The sequence below is a fragment of the Neoarius graeffei genome, chromosome 17, assembly GCF_027579695.1.
Source record: "Neoarius graeffei isolate fNeoGra1 chromosome 17, fNeoGra1.pri, whole genome shotgun sequence".
Lineage (NCBI taxonomy): Eukaryota > Metazoa > Chordata > Actinopteri > Siluriformes > Ariidae > Neoarius > Neoarius graeffei.
Window position 1 is genome coordinate 10,001,954 of NC_083585.1, and position 16,657 is coordinate 10,018,610.

At 40.1% G+C, this 16,657-nt stretch overlaps 1 protein-coding gene across 1 annotated transcript; it reads left to right on the plus strand.

Annotated features, from left to right (window-relative positions):
* Positions 1-11,518: 11,518 nt before the first annotated feature.
* Positions 11,519-15,544, plus strand: aldoca (aldolase C, fructose-bisphosphate, a). Its single transcript, XM_060898015.1, has 9 exons — positions 11,519-11,587; positions 11,756-11,904; positions 12,741-12,952; positions 13,144-13,198; positions 13,334-13,494; positions 13,594-13,677; positions 13,772-13,946; positions 14,210-14,409; positions 15,026-15,544. The coding sequence occupies exons 2-9, from the start codon at positions 11,793-11,795 to the stop codon at positions 15,119-15,121; spliced, it is 1,095 nt and encodes a 364-aa protein (XP_060753998.1). The 5' UTR covers positions 11,519-11,587; positions 11,756-11,792; the 3' UTR covers positions 15,122-15,544.
* Positions 15,545-16,657: the final 1,113 nt, after the last annotated feature.

Sequence of the window (16,657 nt, forward strand, 5' to 3'; positions counted from 1 at the left end):
ATGGATCCAGTGCCAATCTATTGAACTGCAAACATTTTTCTGCTCTGCCTTTGTTGACTGAGAACTAAAATAAATGTCAATCTGATCTGCATTTGGGTCTCTGTCAGTGAAGGCCTTACAATAACACTAAAGCTTTTCCGGTTTATGTTCGATATGTATGAATTTGGTGCTGGCCCGGCCCGCCTGGCAAATTTCAAAAGTCACTGTGGCCCCTGAGCCAAAAAGTTTGCCCACCCCTGCCCTATAGTCAATACAGTGGTGCACACTTCCCCCCCCTCCACGAAGGAGCTGGCGGAGGCTGGAGACGTGGATGGATGTATATACCCATAAGAAGGGTTATGAACTGAGCGATCTTCTGATCCTCTGTGATGCCTGAGAGCGTTGAGAAGTACAAGGAACACTGAAAGAGAAAACATTTACATTCTGATACTTCCCCAGAGAATCTTACCAGCCGAGGAACCATTGAAGTGGCACTGGTTGATGATGCAGGACGTGTCAGGAGGGCCTGCGATACAACAGCCGTTAGTTGTGACATACGTTGTAAGTTGTGATAAATGTTAAAGTTCACTTAACATTTGCTGATGTTCTCCCAACAGACATCCCTGTGCATTTAAAGCAGTTTGCTTCACCTCCTCTGCTGCATCCATGGCAGCACATATTCTGTCAGGGTGCAGGCACTTACTGGATGCAGACGCAGGGGAGAGTGGGTATGTCACAAACTGGAAAACAAATCCAAGATGTAATCCATGTAGTGCAATTGGGGGCAGGCTAAGGTTGCTCAATGTGTAAACAGAGTAATGGAAACTAAACGAGATCAAGGTCAGGAACAATAAGGTCAGCGTCACCATCAGTAAGCGGAAAGGCTTGGTAAAGTCAGGTCAGAACTCTGAGCGATACTTTGCATCATCCGTTTGTTTGTCTGAGTCTTATATAGAAGTGTAGGTGATTAGGAAACAGGAAACAAGTGTGTCAGTATTCCAGGGAGGAGGGGTGCTGTGGTGCTTGGGTGTTGTAGTCCAGTGTGGCCATGTTTGGAGGCCGCTCTGAACTTGCACTTTCTGCAATATTACTGACATTTTCTGCATCTCATACACTTCTGGCCGACATGGGCCTTTCTGTGTGGAGTTTGCATGCTCTCTCTGTGTCTGCGTGGGTTTCCTCCGGGTGCTCCGGTTGTCCCCACAGTCCAAAGGCATGCAGTTTAGGCTAACTGGTGGCTCTAAATTGACCGTAGGTGTGAATGTGAGTGTGAACGGTTGTTTGTCTCTGTGTGTCAGCCCTGCGATGACCTGGCGACTTGTCCAGGGTGTACCCCGCCTCTCGCCCATAGTCAGCTGGGATAGGCTCCAGCTTGCCTGTGACCCTGGTCACAATAATGATGTATTAAATCTTAAATAAAAAAAACATGGAATTTCATCCATCCATCCATTATCCGTAACTGCTTATCCTGTGTAGGGTTGTGGGCAAGCTGGGGCCTATCCCAGCTGACTATGGGTGAGAGGCCCTTGGAATTTTACCCACAGAATTTCAGCACCTCAAAAAATGTCTCACTCTTTTTCTCCCGTTTTCTCTGTCTAGCTTGCTTTTTTTATGCTTTCGTTAGTGTGTGATTAGTGCAGTACTAGAGATCTGTACACCTACTGGATGCTAACTGGCCAGTTTAGAGAGAGGGAGGTACAGGCGTTTGTACTGAACTTGGCAGTGCTTTAGGTTTTTCTCTCTCTCTCTCTCTCTCTCTCTCTCTCACTTACATTCATTCACACACGCACACATGAGACACACCAGTTAGTGTTGTAGGCCCCCAGTTAAATCCTGACCTCAGGTTACTCACTCTCTGTGTGGGATTTGTTTGCATGTTCATACTCTATGGTGGCACAGTGGTGTAGTGGTTAGCACTGTTGCCTCACAGGAAGAAGGCTCTGGGTTTGAGCCCAGTGGCTGACAAGGGGCTTTTGGTGTCGAGTTTCCATGTTCTCCTTGTGTCTGTGTGGGTTTCCTGTGGGTGCTCCGGTTTCCCCCACAGTCCAAAGATATGCAGTTAGGCTAACTGGCTTCTCTAAATTGCCCAGAGGTGTGAATGTGTGTGTGAGTGTGCAGAAAGGAACTGGCCACCATACTACTGCAATTCTGGCCAAGTCAACCAAACATGGTTCGCCTCAAGCCCAGATTGGATTCAGCAGTGATGATGACTCTCAGCAGTGACTCTCTTAGTGTTTGTATGAGTTTCCTTCAGGCTCTCGGATTTCCTTCCACTGTTCTACAACACTAAATCGCCCCATATGAATACAAGGGTGCTTCAAAAAGTTCTTGGCTTCACCCGGAAACAAACAAACAAACAATGTAACTCCCATTTTACATGCACCTTACTCACCCAACGTGGCACCGTCTGACTTCTATGTTTCCCAAACTGAAATCCCACTCGCATGGTCACCATTTTCAGAGTGATGATGAACTCATCCATGCTGTTGAGGAGCATCTGGAGGTTCAAAGTGTGACCTTCTTCCATGAAGGGATGGTGAAGCTTGAACATCGGTGGACCAAGTGCATTGAAGAAAAGTAAAAGTAGAAAAGTATTCATAGCTGTAATAGTTATTAATTGATATTATTAATAACCCACTTTCTCAAGAGAAAGAAGCATGGTTTATTGTCATTTGTCCCACTATACATTTACATTATCAAGTTACAAAGCAAAGTTGAACATAAGTTGAACATAAAGCGAGTTCCAGACAGTTTTACCAGGGTAGAGATGCATCTGTCCATAGACTTACACTTGCACTAAAGTACTGAGATAGTCTGCACTGCAGAACCAAAAGGCCATAGGGTGAAGATGGATCTGATCCAACTCCTATAACCTTAATCCATAACCCACACAATGCTGTACAACACATTAAACACACCTTTCTCACTTGAAACACACAGAGTTGTCTCCATATTCTGGACTGTTGGCTTGAGTACACTCAGGTGAGGAAAGATGGATCAGGTCTGACTCCGCCCCATGGACTTTTTGTTCTGCAGTGAGGGGTATTTGAATGTGGCTGGGACATTGACAATTAATGCAGGATCTAGATTTCTTATATCAATGGGTAAATTAAACTTAAAGCTAGGGTAGATCATTTTGGAGAAACCAGCAAACATTAGATTTTGAAAGTATCCAACAGAAAAATCCCACCCCTTCCCTCCAAAGCTACTCCTCCAAAACATGAATGCGCACTGCTTGATTACTGTTGGAGGACAAGTCCATGAAAAACCGAGTGTTTTTAGTAACCTAATCATAGCAGAGTCACTGAGTTCATAGTGACACATAGTTTCTGTGATGTTTATTAGGTTTTCTTCATGACTTTGGGATAATGCACAGGGATTTGAATGTATGGGAACATGCTATCGGTTTTCAGCCCAGTAAATGTAGTCACTGTCTAATTTGTAATATTTGAATGGTTTGATGTTATTGGTTTCTCGTCCAGATGCAGAACATCTTTTTAACTGACCAAGATAAAACTGCTTCTGTCTTAAACTATATACTGAGAGGAAACAAAGAGCAGCAGTATCACTGAAAATGTGCAGTTGAATAAATGTTAGACAAAATGAACAAATATTCCTCTTTATATATTTACCTGTAAGGTATACTCACACTCAAGGGCATTTCTTTTTACACCATTTACAGTATTTGTGCCTTTAAACTTGAGGTTGGGCAGTGACTACACAGACTGTATATCAGCAGTCTTATTTTATCATCCATTAATGTCAATAAAACGGTCCTTAAAGGGATTAAATGGGATTAGCCATCATTTTCACAACATGGTTGAGTGGCAATGAAAGGTCTTGTAAAAGTCAGTCAGTCCTCACTGCAGAACTCCAAGTCCATGGAGTGGAACTGGGTCGGATCCTAACCCTGATCATAACCCAAACATAACAGAGTCATTGAGTTCACAGACTAACATTCTGACAACATTGTGACATCATCGTTCTATTGTTATGATGTCACTCAGATGTCACTGTTTCCACACTCATATGTCACTGTGATATCATTGTATCTTTAGACAAAGTGTACACTTATTGCATACTGAATGACACTTTGTCATTCAGTATGCAACAAGTGTACACAGAACGAAATTTCGTTGCAATTTGGCTCAGCACAGAATTAAACATAAAAGTATATTAAAATATACGGCAGCAAAATAATATTATAAAGTGCAATAGTACAAAGTGGCCTGTGGAATTAGGAATTGTTCAAATATACATAGAAGTTTAGAGTTCAGTTTGATTTAGAGTTTGGGTTTGGAGTTCAGCAGTCTGATGACCTGGGGGGAAAAGCTGTTAGAGAACCTGGTGGTCCTGCACCGAATGCTACGGAACCTCTTTCCAGAGGCCAGGAAGGAGAACAGTCCATAGTGAGGGTGTGAGGGGTCACTGATGATGTTTCTGGCTCGGGACATGCAGCACTTAGGTGTGATGTCCTGAATGGAGGGAAGAGAAGTCCCAATGTTACTGTTGTTTAGTTACTGTAATGAAGCTGTAGTAAAGCTGGAAATGTATTTCTGGGTAACAAATCCAGATGAGATGACATCAACTGCCTCTAAAGCTTTCGCAAAAATAATAACTGATTTTCTCTTTGGCACTAGTATTAATTTGGCTTGAAAAAGGCTTGTATCTTTTCAGATTTATCTGCTATGTTCTCAACATACAAACCCATTGTATAATTATGTATTTATGTGATGCGATATATTAACCCCCTCCTTTCTTCTTCCCAAATTAAGACAACAGTTTTTTTCTGGTGTTCTTTTGACTCTTGGAATAATCACAAGTATATTACAGAACTGAAAAACAATGCTGCTGCCCATCAACAGATCCTAAAACTTTGTGCTGTCGAGTTCAAGCCACATCTGTCTGATTGTGTTGGCAGATTTTGGACTGCCTTGGTATCTTGAGCATGGTGTAAAAGCAGGACAATCCAATACATTGGTAATATTTTGCACATAAGACTGACTAATTCCGGGCGGCTCGGTGGTGTAGTGGTTAACGCTGTCGCCTCACAGCAAGAAGCCCCGTGGCCAGCAAGGGCCTTTCTGTGTGGAGTTTGCATGTTCTCCCCGTGTCCGCGTGGGTTTCCTCCGGGTGCTCCGGTTTCCCCCAAAGTCCAAAGACATGCAGGTCAGGCTAATTGGTGGCTCTAAATTGACCGTAGGTGTGAATGGTTGTTTGTGTCTATGTGTCAGCCCTGTGATGACCTGGCGACTTGTCCAGGGTGTACCCCACCTCTCACCCATAGTCAGCTGGGATAGGCTCCAGCTTGCCTGTGACCCTGTAGAACAGGATAAAGCGGCTACAAATAACAGATGGATGGATGGATGGATGGATGGATGGATGGACTGACTAATTCCATCTTCACATATTCACATCTTCATGGTGCTGCTGAATTGGGTAAAATAAATCCACAAATATCTCTGTAATCCTTGCTTTGATAACAAATCTTTTTAAAGGAGCTTTTAAGCAGAAGAACTGAAACCTTGTTGGGGCAAATTTGGAAGATTTTGGAAAGTCTGGGACTGTTTTTTTTAACTAGAGCTGGTGTTGGGTCTAGACCCAAGACAAAATGGCTGGTGGGAAGGGGAACAAAGAAAGAGGGGAGAAAGACTATGATCAAACTGTATCAATGGTACATCTACAAGAACTGCTGGAACAACAAAAACTCTTTTACAAAGAACTTTTATTACAGCAGGAAAGCAATTTTAAAACTTGTGCTAGTACCATTATGGAGACATGTAATAAAAGGATTGATGACATGCTAAAAGACTTGCAAGACTTAAGAACAAGTTTACAATTTACACAAAAGGAGTTGGATGATATTAAATGTGAAAATAAAGGAATTCAAGCTAGCTGTAAATCACAAAGAACAGATATTGATCGACTGGCTGAATCCATGCTGATATTGGACGAAAAAGCTGACATCCTCGACAGGCAAGCAAGGAGAGCAAATATAATCATCGATGGAATTCCAGAGGCAGAAAAAGAGAACAATTTAGCCACAGAAGAAAAGGTTCTGGAAATATTCAAAGAGAAACTCAACTTGGACCCAAAGACAATCACAGTGGAACAAGCATGGCGTACTGGAAATGTGAATATCTCTAGCAATGGCACTCAAGGCAGGCCACGTCCAGTCATCGTGAGATTCCATTGTACAAAGGATAGAGACATGGTACTAAGGAACGCAAGAAAATTGAAGGGGACTAGGATTTTTATAAATGAGGATTATCCAGAGTCGGTGAGACAAAGAAGGAAGGAGCTCTTGCCTAAAATGAAAGAAGCCAGAGAGAGGGGGGACATTGCTTTTCTGCGCTATGACAAACTAATAATCCGGCAAGGAGAGAAAAAAGACTCCACAGACGAGTAATAAGATATGACACTCAAAAAAGGACTTTTGTTTTTTTACTGACACAAATGTTTTCTACTGCAGGGCTACCCAAGAAGGGACTGAAAGTAGCTCACTTGAACATTTGCAGTTTGGGAAACAAAATCACTGACATTGAAGAACTCCTAACCTCTAATTCTGTTCATATTCTGGCTATCTCAGAGACTCATCTTGACGAAACTTTTAGTAATGCTGCAATGTCTATTTCAGGTTTTAATATGTACCGTAGAGATAGAAATTGTCATGGTGGTGGAGTAGCCTTTTATGTTCAAGATCACATTCCTGTAAAAGTAAGAGAAGACCTAGAACCAACTGATATTGAAATAAGGTGGTTGCAAATCCACTTACCGTATCAAAAGGATATATTGGTGGGTTGTTGCTACAGACCTCCCAGTGCAAATATTGGTTATATAGATAAATTGAATAGTATGCTTGATCAGGTATATGACCTAAGCATGGAGGTCATCCTAACAGGTGACCTAAATGTAGATTGGCTGCTACCACATTGTCCTTTAAAGCAGAAGCTCATGAACATAGCCAATTCATGTAGTTTAAAACAGATGGTGAAGCAGCCAACTAGAATAAACATCAACAAAAGAGGTATTATGACATCGTCCTGTATTGACCACATTTATGTCAATAGAAAAGAAGTATATTCGAAAGCTATTTCAGTTCCTGTAGGTTACAATGACCATAATTTAGTGGCTATTGCAAGGAAGGGAAGTGTACCAAAGGCTAAGCCAAGAGTCATTTTGACAAGGACTCTTAAAAGGTTTTCTGAGGAGGCTTTCTTAAATGATATTTGTAAGATAAACTGGTCAAGTGTACTTGAGGAGGAGGAACCAGACACAGCATTAAATGTATTTATGTCCAAGTTTGTGCCGGTGATAGACCAGCATGCGCCGGTTAAAAAGATGACCGTAAGAACCTTTGGAGCACCTTGGGTGGACGAAGAACTTAAACAACAGATGGCACTGAGGAATGAGGCAAAGGCAATAGCCAACAAGACCAGGAGCGTAATTGATAGAAGACAATATTGTAAATTAAGAAATTATGTCACTAAACTTAACCTGAAGAAAAAGAGAGCATACTTGACTTCACAGTTAAGTAAATTTAGCAGTGATGGGGAAAAAAATATGGAAAACGTTGAATAGTATGTTGGGGAATAAAACACCCTCACAACCAACATTCATGGAGAATGATGGGACATTCATCACAGATCCAATAAAAATTGCCAATCATCTAAATACTTATTTTCATAACAAAGTGGCTAAATTAAGGAAAGAACAATTATCAAAGGGGAGTAATGACTCCAACCCTATGATAATGCAACTAATTAAGGAGCAATCTTGCAGCTTTCAGTTTGCCAAAGTGGAGGAAGACATGGTAAGCAAGTTAATTAATGCATCTTGCAAGGACCAACAAGCAGGTATTGACAATATAGATGGAAAGTTTCTGAAAATGGCAGTGAGTTACATCTCCCACCCCATATGCCACATATTCAATGTCAGCTTAAAGAGTGGCATTTTTCCCCAAGTTTGGAAGGAAGCAAAAATTATACCACTACCTAAAGATAAAAAGAAAACTTTTACACCATCAAATAGCAGACCAATAAGTTTGCTCCCTGCACTTAGTAAAATATTTGAGAAAATTGTTTTTAATCAAATACAATTTTATTTTTCTGAGAATAATCTGTTAACAGAATTTCAACATGCCTACAGAAAAGGGTTTTCAACATGTACAGCTTTAACCCAAATGACTGATGACTGGCTGCGAGAAATTGATAACAAAATATGTGGTGCTGTCTTGTTAGATTTCACTGCAGCATTTGATGTCATTGATCATGGATTGTTACTTCAAAAGTTGGAGAGGTATGGTTTCAAAACGTCAGCTTTAAATTGGTTTAACAGCTATCTAACAAATAGATCCCAGAAAGATTATTTTAATGGCAGTTTCTCAAGTAGTGTGAATGTAGACTGTGGTGTGCCACAAGGCAGCTGTTTAGGACCTTTGTTGTACTCTATTTTTACAAATGATTTACCTTTAGCTGTACAAAACGCAAAAATTGTAATGTATGCAGATGATACTTCCATTTATACATCTGCAAAAACATCAGCCGAACTGACACATGTTTTAAATAAGGTGCTAGGAGCAATAGAAAGATGGATAAAACAAAATAGACTTGTTCTCAATATATCAAAAACTAAAAGTATTGTTTTTGGCTCTAGTCATTCATTGAGTCATGACTCAGCACTTAATCTTGGTATTAATAAAGAACAAATTGAACAGGTAAAGGAAGTAAAGCTACTTGGAGTCATCATAGATTCCAGACTGTCCTGGTCTAAACAGATTGACCACATGGTTAAGAAAATGAGTAGTGGCTTGGCATTACTCAGACGTAGTGGCCAGTTCCTTACCCAGGAACTTAGAAAGAGGATTGTATGCTCTTTGGTTTTAGCGCAGATGGATTACTGTAATATTGTGTGGTCAAATGCCACCAAAGATCACCTAGCTAAACTTCAGCGAGTCCAAAACAAGGCAGCACGTCTTGTTCTTCAATGTTCCTATACAACAAACATCAATTACATGCACTCAGTTTTACAATGGTTAAGAGTGGAGGATAGGTTTTATGTCTCCTTATTAACATCAACCTGGGCAGTTTTACATAACAAGACTCCATTAAATCACTATAATCTGCTCTATAAAAGTTGTGACATTCATACATATAACACAAGGCTTGCAGCAGCAGGGCGACTGAGCGTCCCAAAGATTAATACTAATGCATTTATACGCACTGTTGAATACAGATCAATTAAAGCATGGAATAAGCTGCCAATCAAGTTAACTACATTGAATAGTAAAGTGGTTTTCAAAAAACATGTAAAAAAATATCTGAGCCTATCATATATAAAATAGGTTAATATAGAATCGAGGTAGAGATTTTTCAGGTTTAAAATTATTATTAAAGTAATTAAATTATATGTTTTTTTTTGTCTTCAATTGATGGTTGATTGAATGAATGTATTGAATTGTATAGAATTTTAACTGTATATGATTTTATTGTTGGACCCCAGGAAGAATAGCTGGGTCTGTGCCCAGCTAATGGGGATCCTAATAAACTAATAATAAACTAATAAACTAATAAACATTCATTATATTCTACATTACTATTGAACAGCTCCTGAGGTTCAAACTAGATGTCCTTACAGCCATGAAGCAGACTGGTGGTCTCTGGGCATCCTGTTATACACACTGGCTGCTCAAGAGGTACAGTTAAAAAAAAAAAAGGGGTCATTTGAAACAAACAGGAATTATTGAATGAAATCACAGTACTAATTTTGCTGCTGTCAAGGGTTTGGCTGATTAGATAACTGCATAAAACAACAGCTGTATGGGTGTACCTAATAAAGTGGCCAGTGTGTGTGTAGTGTCAACTAATGTAGTAAAGTAAAAAAAAAAAAAAAGCTGCATAAATACATTTTTCCGTCCTTTGAGTATATTTCTAAATGTTTTTTTTTTCCTTTAGCAACCCGTGTATCCACTGCCCCTTTTTCAAATTAAGGTTGGCTAAGTTAGACGTTTTCTGTAGGAACAGCTGCAGGGTCTTTACTCCATGGAAATGCTAGAAATAACTTCGATATAAATTATTGTATCTGTGAATGATACTATCTAACTTTTAGACCTTGGTATGACCTATTTGTGAGAGCAAAGACAAACCCAAATGGGAGCAACCTTAATAGGGCAGAAAATTGAAGACCAGATAAAGCATCATTATTAATGTTTTTAATTAGATATCAGGGAAAAAAACCCAAAGCCCCTGTGGAGTCGGCTAAATATAACATATCTCTTTGTGGTTCTCCCGGGGGGCCCCTCCCAGACCCCATCTCCAGAAAGACGAGTGTCAGTTCCTGCATGTGCACAGTAACATTGGACAATCCTCCTAAATCTGCACCAATCAGGGTCAGCACCTGATTGTAATCTCTGTGAAGTTTGAGTTTTCCTGCACTAATCTCAACACTCAGGGAGATTTTCCTTGCCACTGTTGCTTCTCGCTTACTCATTAGGGATCTAAATCCATATCCAAATTTCCGTAAAGCTGCTTTGTGACGGTGTCTATTGTTAAATGTTTTATCCAACTAAAATCTCTCGACACCTTCTTTATGATCCCTAAACGTGGATCGCTCAAGCCTGAATATTTACCTAAATGAGAAACACTGCTAAATTTGGGCCACGTCACAGCAGACATTAACACAATGGAGATTTTTATCAGCTTAGTTCTCTAACAGCTGTCCTTGAAAACTGGATCATGGAGTTATTGAAAAAACTCACATGGACTTGTCATTGTTGCTTTGGGAATTACATAGCGAGAGAATTTTGAATTCACTTGTAGTGAATTTAATCTAGTTAGACCAAGGGTGTCTGATTTTATGAGCAAAGGTTTGTATTCCAGCCACACAAGAGCCACACGCCTTTCCATCTGTTTAATCAGATCAACTTAGCCTTCAATCAACGACTCTTGTGGCTCCAATTTGTCTGAAATGAAAACCTGCAGCCACGGCAGCCAGTTTTGGGGATAAAACTGGACACCTCGGAGTTACCTTATTAAAGGAATGCAACATGGTCTTGCGTGGATTGATGTCATGTAGTTCACTTTTTGGGATTTACCTGCTGCTGTTGTCAGTTCTCTTTTATATGTTACTGTTTGGGGAAGCCACGGTCTAAAGGTTAGAGAAGCAGCTTTGGGACCAAGAGGTTGCTGGTTTGATTCCGTGGACCTGCAGGAATGGCTGAAGTACCCTTGAGCAAGGCACCTAACCCCAGACTGCTCTGGGTATGTTGTACGTCTCTCTGGATAAAAGTATCTGCTAATGTAATGTTTAGCATTATACTTATTGTTGTGATTAATTAAGCACTTTCTTATTATTATTGCCACATTATCACAATAACAGAACCTCAGAACTGAATTAAAGCAGGTTAGAGGTTGAGGCATGCCCTCCATGGCCTTTACAAAAGCACTTAATGAGGTCATGATAGTAGGCTCCACCCAACAGGTTCCAGCCTCCTCTGGGACGCCACCATAAAGATCTGGGACGATGTTGCTGTCACAAAAAGAGCTTCTCATTTCATTCCTCATCACATCTGTGGAGCAAGCCACAGAATCTGCATCTCTTCTCAGACACTGTGAGTAACTGAGTTTCTTTGTGAAGTATGCCTTTACTGTTATTTAGCAGTAGTTATTGTGCCAATAACGTATCTCCTTTTAAGATTTAATTAATACTCTGGAACATTTACAACTGTGAGATTCAGGAGAATGTCTTAATGCTGGCTTCTTTATTTCCATAAACACAGCCAGCCTACAGTTGTCAGGTTGTGATCCCTCTGTAAGATGACCCACCAGTTTCCGACCCTCACCACAGAGCAGAAGAAGGAGCTGCATGAGATCGCTTTGCGCATCGTGGCTCCTGGGAAAGGCATTCTAGCAGCTGATGAATCAGTAGGTTAGTGCAACAACTGTACTTAAACCATTCAGGCAGTCAATTTGTATAACTGTCTACTAGCATGACGGGACGTGTTGTTGGCGTTATAGGAAAATAATTGACAACAGACTGATGTGGTGCAGATTACAACAGTATCTCCTGAAGTGTTTCATTTTACTTATACCACAGCAGTTTGCCAGTGATTGCAGTTTGTATTCATTAAAAAGCAACACATCATCTTTTTTTAATCAGTTTTAGTTGCATTTAATATTCTGGAATGTCCACAAACATGTTAGTTCCTGTTGTCACTTATATTATAGCAGCTATAAACAGTCGTTCCTTCACTTCAACAGCCTCTAGTTTTTCTCTCTCTTGATGTTAATAAGACAAAAAAATGCAGCTTGTCATGTTACTGACAAGTCAGACACTGCAAAGCCCTCAGTCCTGAAGACTCTGCTGTTACAGAAAACTTACAAGCCACTGACACTGAAGACTCTCCATAAAATTACAAAATCCAAGTCCATGTTGATGGTCAAACTACAGAAACAGTGAGTGCCCTGTAATGGACTGGCGTCCCATCCAGGGTGAATTCCCGCCCAATATTCCCGGGACAGGTTCTGACTCCACTGTGATCGTGACCTGGATAAATCAATCAGTTACTGAAGAATGACTGAATGAAAAAGAAACATATTGTGTTCATCTAAACCTGAATCGCCCGTCTTTCAGACCTACTTAATAGAAAATGAATCAACAGTCAGATTCGAGAATGTTATAAGCCAGAATGTTCCTCTCAGAGTGCTTTATTCATAACATTTTTGTGATCCTACTTCACTCTGTGTGAATTGTTTAACCAACAGGCAGCATGGGGAAGCGTCTGAATCAGATAGGAGTGGAGAACACAGAGGAGAATCGTCGCCTGTACCGTCAAGTCCTCTTTAGCGCAGACGAGCGCATTGACAACTGCATCGGCGGAGTCATTTTTTTCCACGAAACCCTCTACCAGACTTCTGATGATGGTATTCCTTTTGTTAAAATGATCAAAGACAAAGGGATCACTATTGGCATCAAGGTATGTGCTGTGCTATTAGAGGTCAGAACTTTTTGTTTAATTGAACGAGTGTGTGGCTACTAAACAATGCTGGTGAGTTTGTGGATTTGTAACACAAGCGAGATTGAGGAACATTCATCAGTCTTCAAATATTCAATACTATAGATAAAAAGAGCTCAATTTTTTTTATCATTTTAATTTTTTCCCCCAAGGTTGACAAAGGAGTAGTTCCCCTGCCGGGAACTAATGGAGAAACTACTACACAAGGTGAACTAAGCACTTTTGTAGATCATTGTCGAAATAACTGCTTACTGTTCGATAGTTTTGGCTTGGTTCTGCAGGTCATTGGATTGTTTCACCCTTAACTCTGTGACTAAAGCTCTACATTGGTGCTTCTTTCAGGGCTGGATGGTCTGTCTGAGAGATGCGCTCAGTACAAGAAAGATGGAGCCGATTTCGCCAAGTGGCGCTGTGTAATGAAGATCAGTGACACGGCCCCATCTTCGCTGTGCATCACAGAAAATGCTAATGTCCTTGCACGCTATGCTACTATCTGCCAGCAGGTACAGTACGAAACTGATTTAAAAAAAATCACAGTGGCATTTTCCTATTAGTTAAATGTGACTAAATTATTGTTTCTTTGGGTTTTTTTTTTCATCCAGCATGGGATTGTACCCATAGTGGAACCTGAGATCCTACCTGATGGAGATCATGACCTCAAGCGCTGTCAGTTTGTTACAGAGAGGGTTAGTGTAGAGAGGGTTAATGCTGCCATCCCATATGAAATTGAAGATAATTTCATGTTAAAGCCAGTCTAAAAGCTCTATGTGTGTGCTCCAGGTTTTAGCAGCAGTGTACAAGGCCATGTTTGATCATCATGTGTATCTGGAAGGCACCCTGCTCAAGCCCAACATGGTGACCCCTGGACATGGCTGCCCCACCAAATACAGTGCCGATGAAGTTGCCATGGCGACTGTCACTGCTTTACGCCGCACTGTGCCTCCTGCAGTCACTGGTTACGTTGATTACATCACTGACAGTCATGATTACATGTCCCCTGTATCCTTGTTCTGCCCAGGTTGAGCTGTAATCCTGTGCATTGCTCCTGTCTTACACCTTGTCACATTATATACTTTAAACTTTCTGCACCGGTGTGTTTCGAGCCCTCTGCCACATTCTGCACCTTGTACTTACATTTTTTATGTTTGTCTAGATTCACATTGTCTTTATCTGAGATTTTTAAAAAAGTGTATAAAACTCAAAAACTTCTGCTTCCAGGAATAACTTTTCTCTCTGGAGGTCAGAATGAAGAGGAGGCCTCGGTCCACTTAAATGCCATCAATAACTGCCCACTGGTAAAGCCCTGGGCACTGACCTTTTCTTTTGGTCGAGCGCTGCAGGCCTCAGCACTGAAGACCTGGCGTGGTCAGAAAGAAAACCAGAGTGCTGCCACTGAGGAGTTCATCAAACGTGCTGAGGCACGTCCTGTCACGTTTTTACATTCCGTCTTATCATAAACTGTACAATATGGAATTTTTCCACACATTATACAATTGGTAAATAGAGACAGATAAACTACATTTTACAAGGTGGGTTCAAGTCAAATTACAACATTTATCTTATTTTGTACAAGTAAGTACCAAATTACTTTATGTAAAATGTCAGAAATAATTGTGGGCACATTTTAGAAAAATAACTTCTGGTAATTGTAAACCATTTTGTTCAATAACAGAGTGACAGAGTAACAAGGACAAAAGTCCAATCTCACAAGCTAATGACTGATTTATTAACTTGGTACTCCCTGGTTTACCCTAATGGAAGAGCCAGTAAATATGTTTATAAAGCTTTTTACTCAACAATAAATATTACAAGACACGTAAATTATCAGGTTTTAATGATAACATTGCAACGTAACCATGTAAATACTGATTAATCCCTGCTACTCCTGGAAAATGATTCATCAGATTTATTATATACTGTATGCACATGTATCTCTCTGTGTGTGTGTGTGTGTGCGTGTGTGTGTGTGCGCGCACACACATACATGACTTCCTTTCCAACTAGTCCTCACATCTTCCTTGTGCTTGTTTTCAGATCAACAGTCTGGCATCCCAGGGGAAGTATTCTGGTGGAGGGGACAGCAGTGGAGCTACTGGTCTTTCGCATTATCTGTCCAGCTATGCATACTGAAATACTATCATTACCAACTGTCTATCATTATTCCAAATCTTCTCAAATACAGCCAATTCCCCTGCCAGTGTTGTAGAAATGACTGTCCTCTGATACACACACACACACACACACACACACACACACACACACACACACACAACTTCAAGGTGTATCTTAGGTTCAGTACATAGCTGTTTGAACTAAATCAGTATTAAAGCTGTTGAAATTAACTAAACGTCTCAAACACTGATTAGAAAAGCGTATAAATGATTATGAATACCATATGGATAAATGTGATCTTGTAACTCAGCCAACACAATTTGGGTTTCTCTTTACAACTTGTGCTTTACAGTGCTTGATGGAAACATGATTTAAATGTCTCTGTGTAATGGATAGGAATAAGTTTATTCACACTTAGTACCTGTGAGCCGTGTACTTTTGGTGAGTGTTGTGGCAGTCTGTGTGACAAAACAGAAAATACTGCATAATATATAATAAATTCTGAAAATATTGCACGTGTCTGGCTCAACTAACTGTATTAACGTTACAGTTGTATATGAGTATGTTCATTCTGTGACCTAGTAACATCGTTATTTCCCTAAACAGGCCATAAATACATGAGCTACACAATAGCTCAGATTCTTCACAATGAAAAGCACAGGCAATATCAAATAAAATATCAGGATACAGTATTAGCTTTATATTCCCCTATTTCAGCCTTTTTCTTTACCTTTAAGGCCAAAACGAAATAATCCTTTTACACTGTTACACTATTACACTGTGATCAGAAAAGGTCACGTGACTGGATTTGGCACTCACTTGTGTGTTTTCATATCCATTCTTAGAAAGGTTATAGAGAATAATTAATGTATGTTTTTAACTTCTGGAATTGTACTGTGAATTTTTACATAATTCAACAGTTTAAATTATATTGAGCCATACATTTATGCATAATTAGGGGCGGGGCCAATTTGAGTGACAGCTGGGTTTGTGACATCTTGTTAGCTGCTAGCTTACATTACGTCAGAACTCAAGCCAAATTCACCACAGGTGATGGATTTATGTAAATAATTTATGGAGCCTTGACTATTTTTGTTTCACAGCTTTTCCATGCAAACACAACCTTTACACACGATTACACCTGTAAGTTACTTCAATTGGCTTTATTAGATTGCACTTACCTTTCAATATTTTGATGTAGTCGCTGCCGATGAAGTTTATCGGGGTCCCCCTTCAGTAAATTAGGCTCAGACTGACAATTTAACAACTTGGGTGACTAAAAAAAAACTTACATTTTTGAGTTTTTGTTATCAAAATAATATCCATTCAGCATGAAGATTCACATAGCAACAGTCAATCAATCAGCAAGAGACACTACTCTTAACTAAATCACCGGTTTGGCCAATTGTTTCATATCAAATAAACTGTGCTATGTGACCACCATAGACTGACCATCTGACCTTCTGATAAGAGCTGATATCGACCTCAGCCAGTCCTAGCAAACTAGCTATTAACCAAGCTAGCGCTAGTTATCTAAGCTATCGAGAGAAAATA

Excerpts from the sequence above, each read along its gene's own strand:
- aldoca (XM_060898015.1), top strand. The coding sequence starts at position 11,793 with ATGACCCACCAGTTTCCGACCCTCACCACAGAGCAGAAGAAGGAGCTG. Across the intron at positions 12,953-13,143 it reads GGATCACTATTGGCATCAAG|GTTGACAAAGGAGTAGTTCC; the intron begins GTATGTGCTGTG and ends TTTTCCCCCAAG. Across the intron at positions 13,678-13,771 it reads GTCAGTTTGTTACAGAGAGG|GTTTTAGCAGCAGTGTACAA; the intron begins GTTAGTGTAGAG and ends TGTGTGCTCCAG.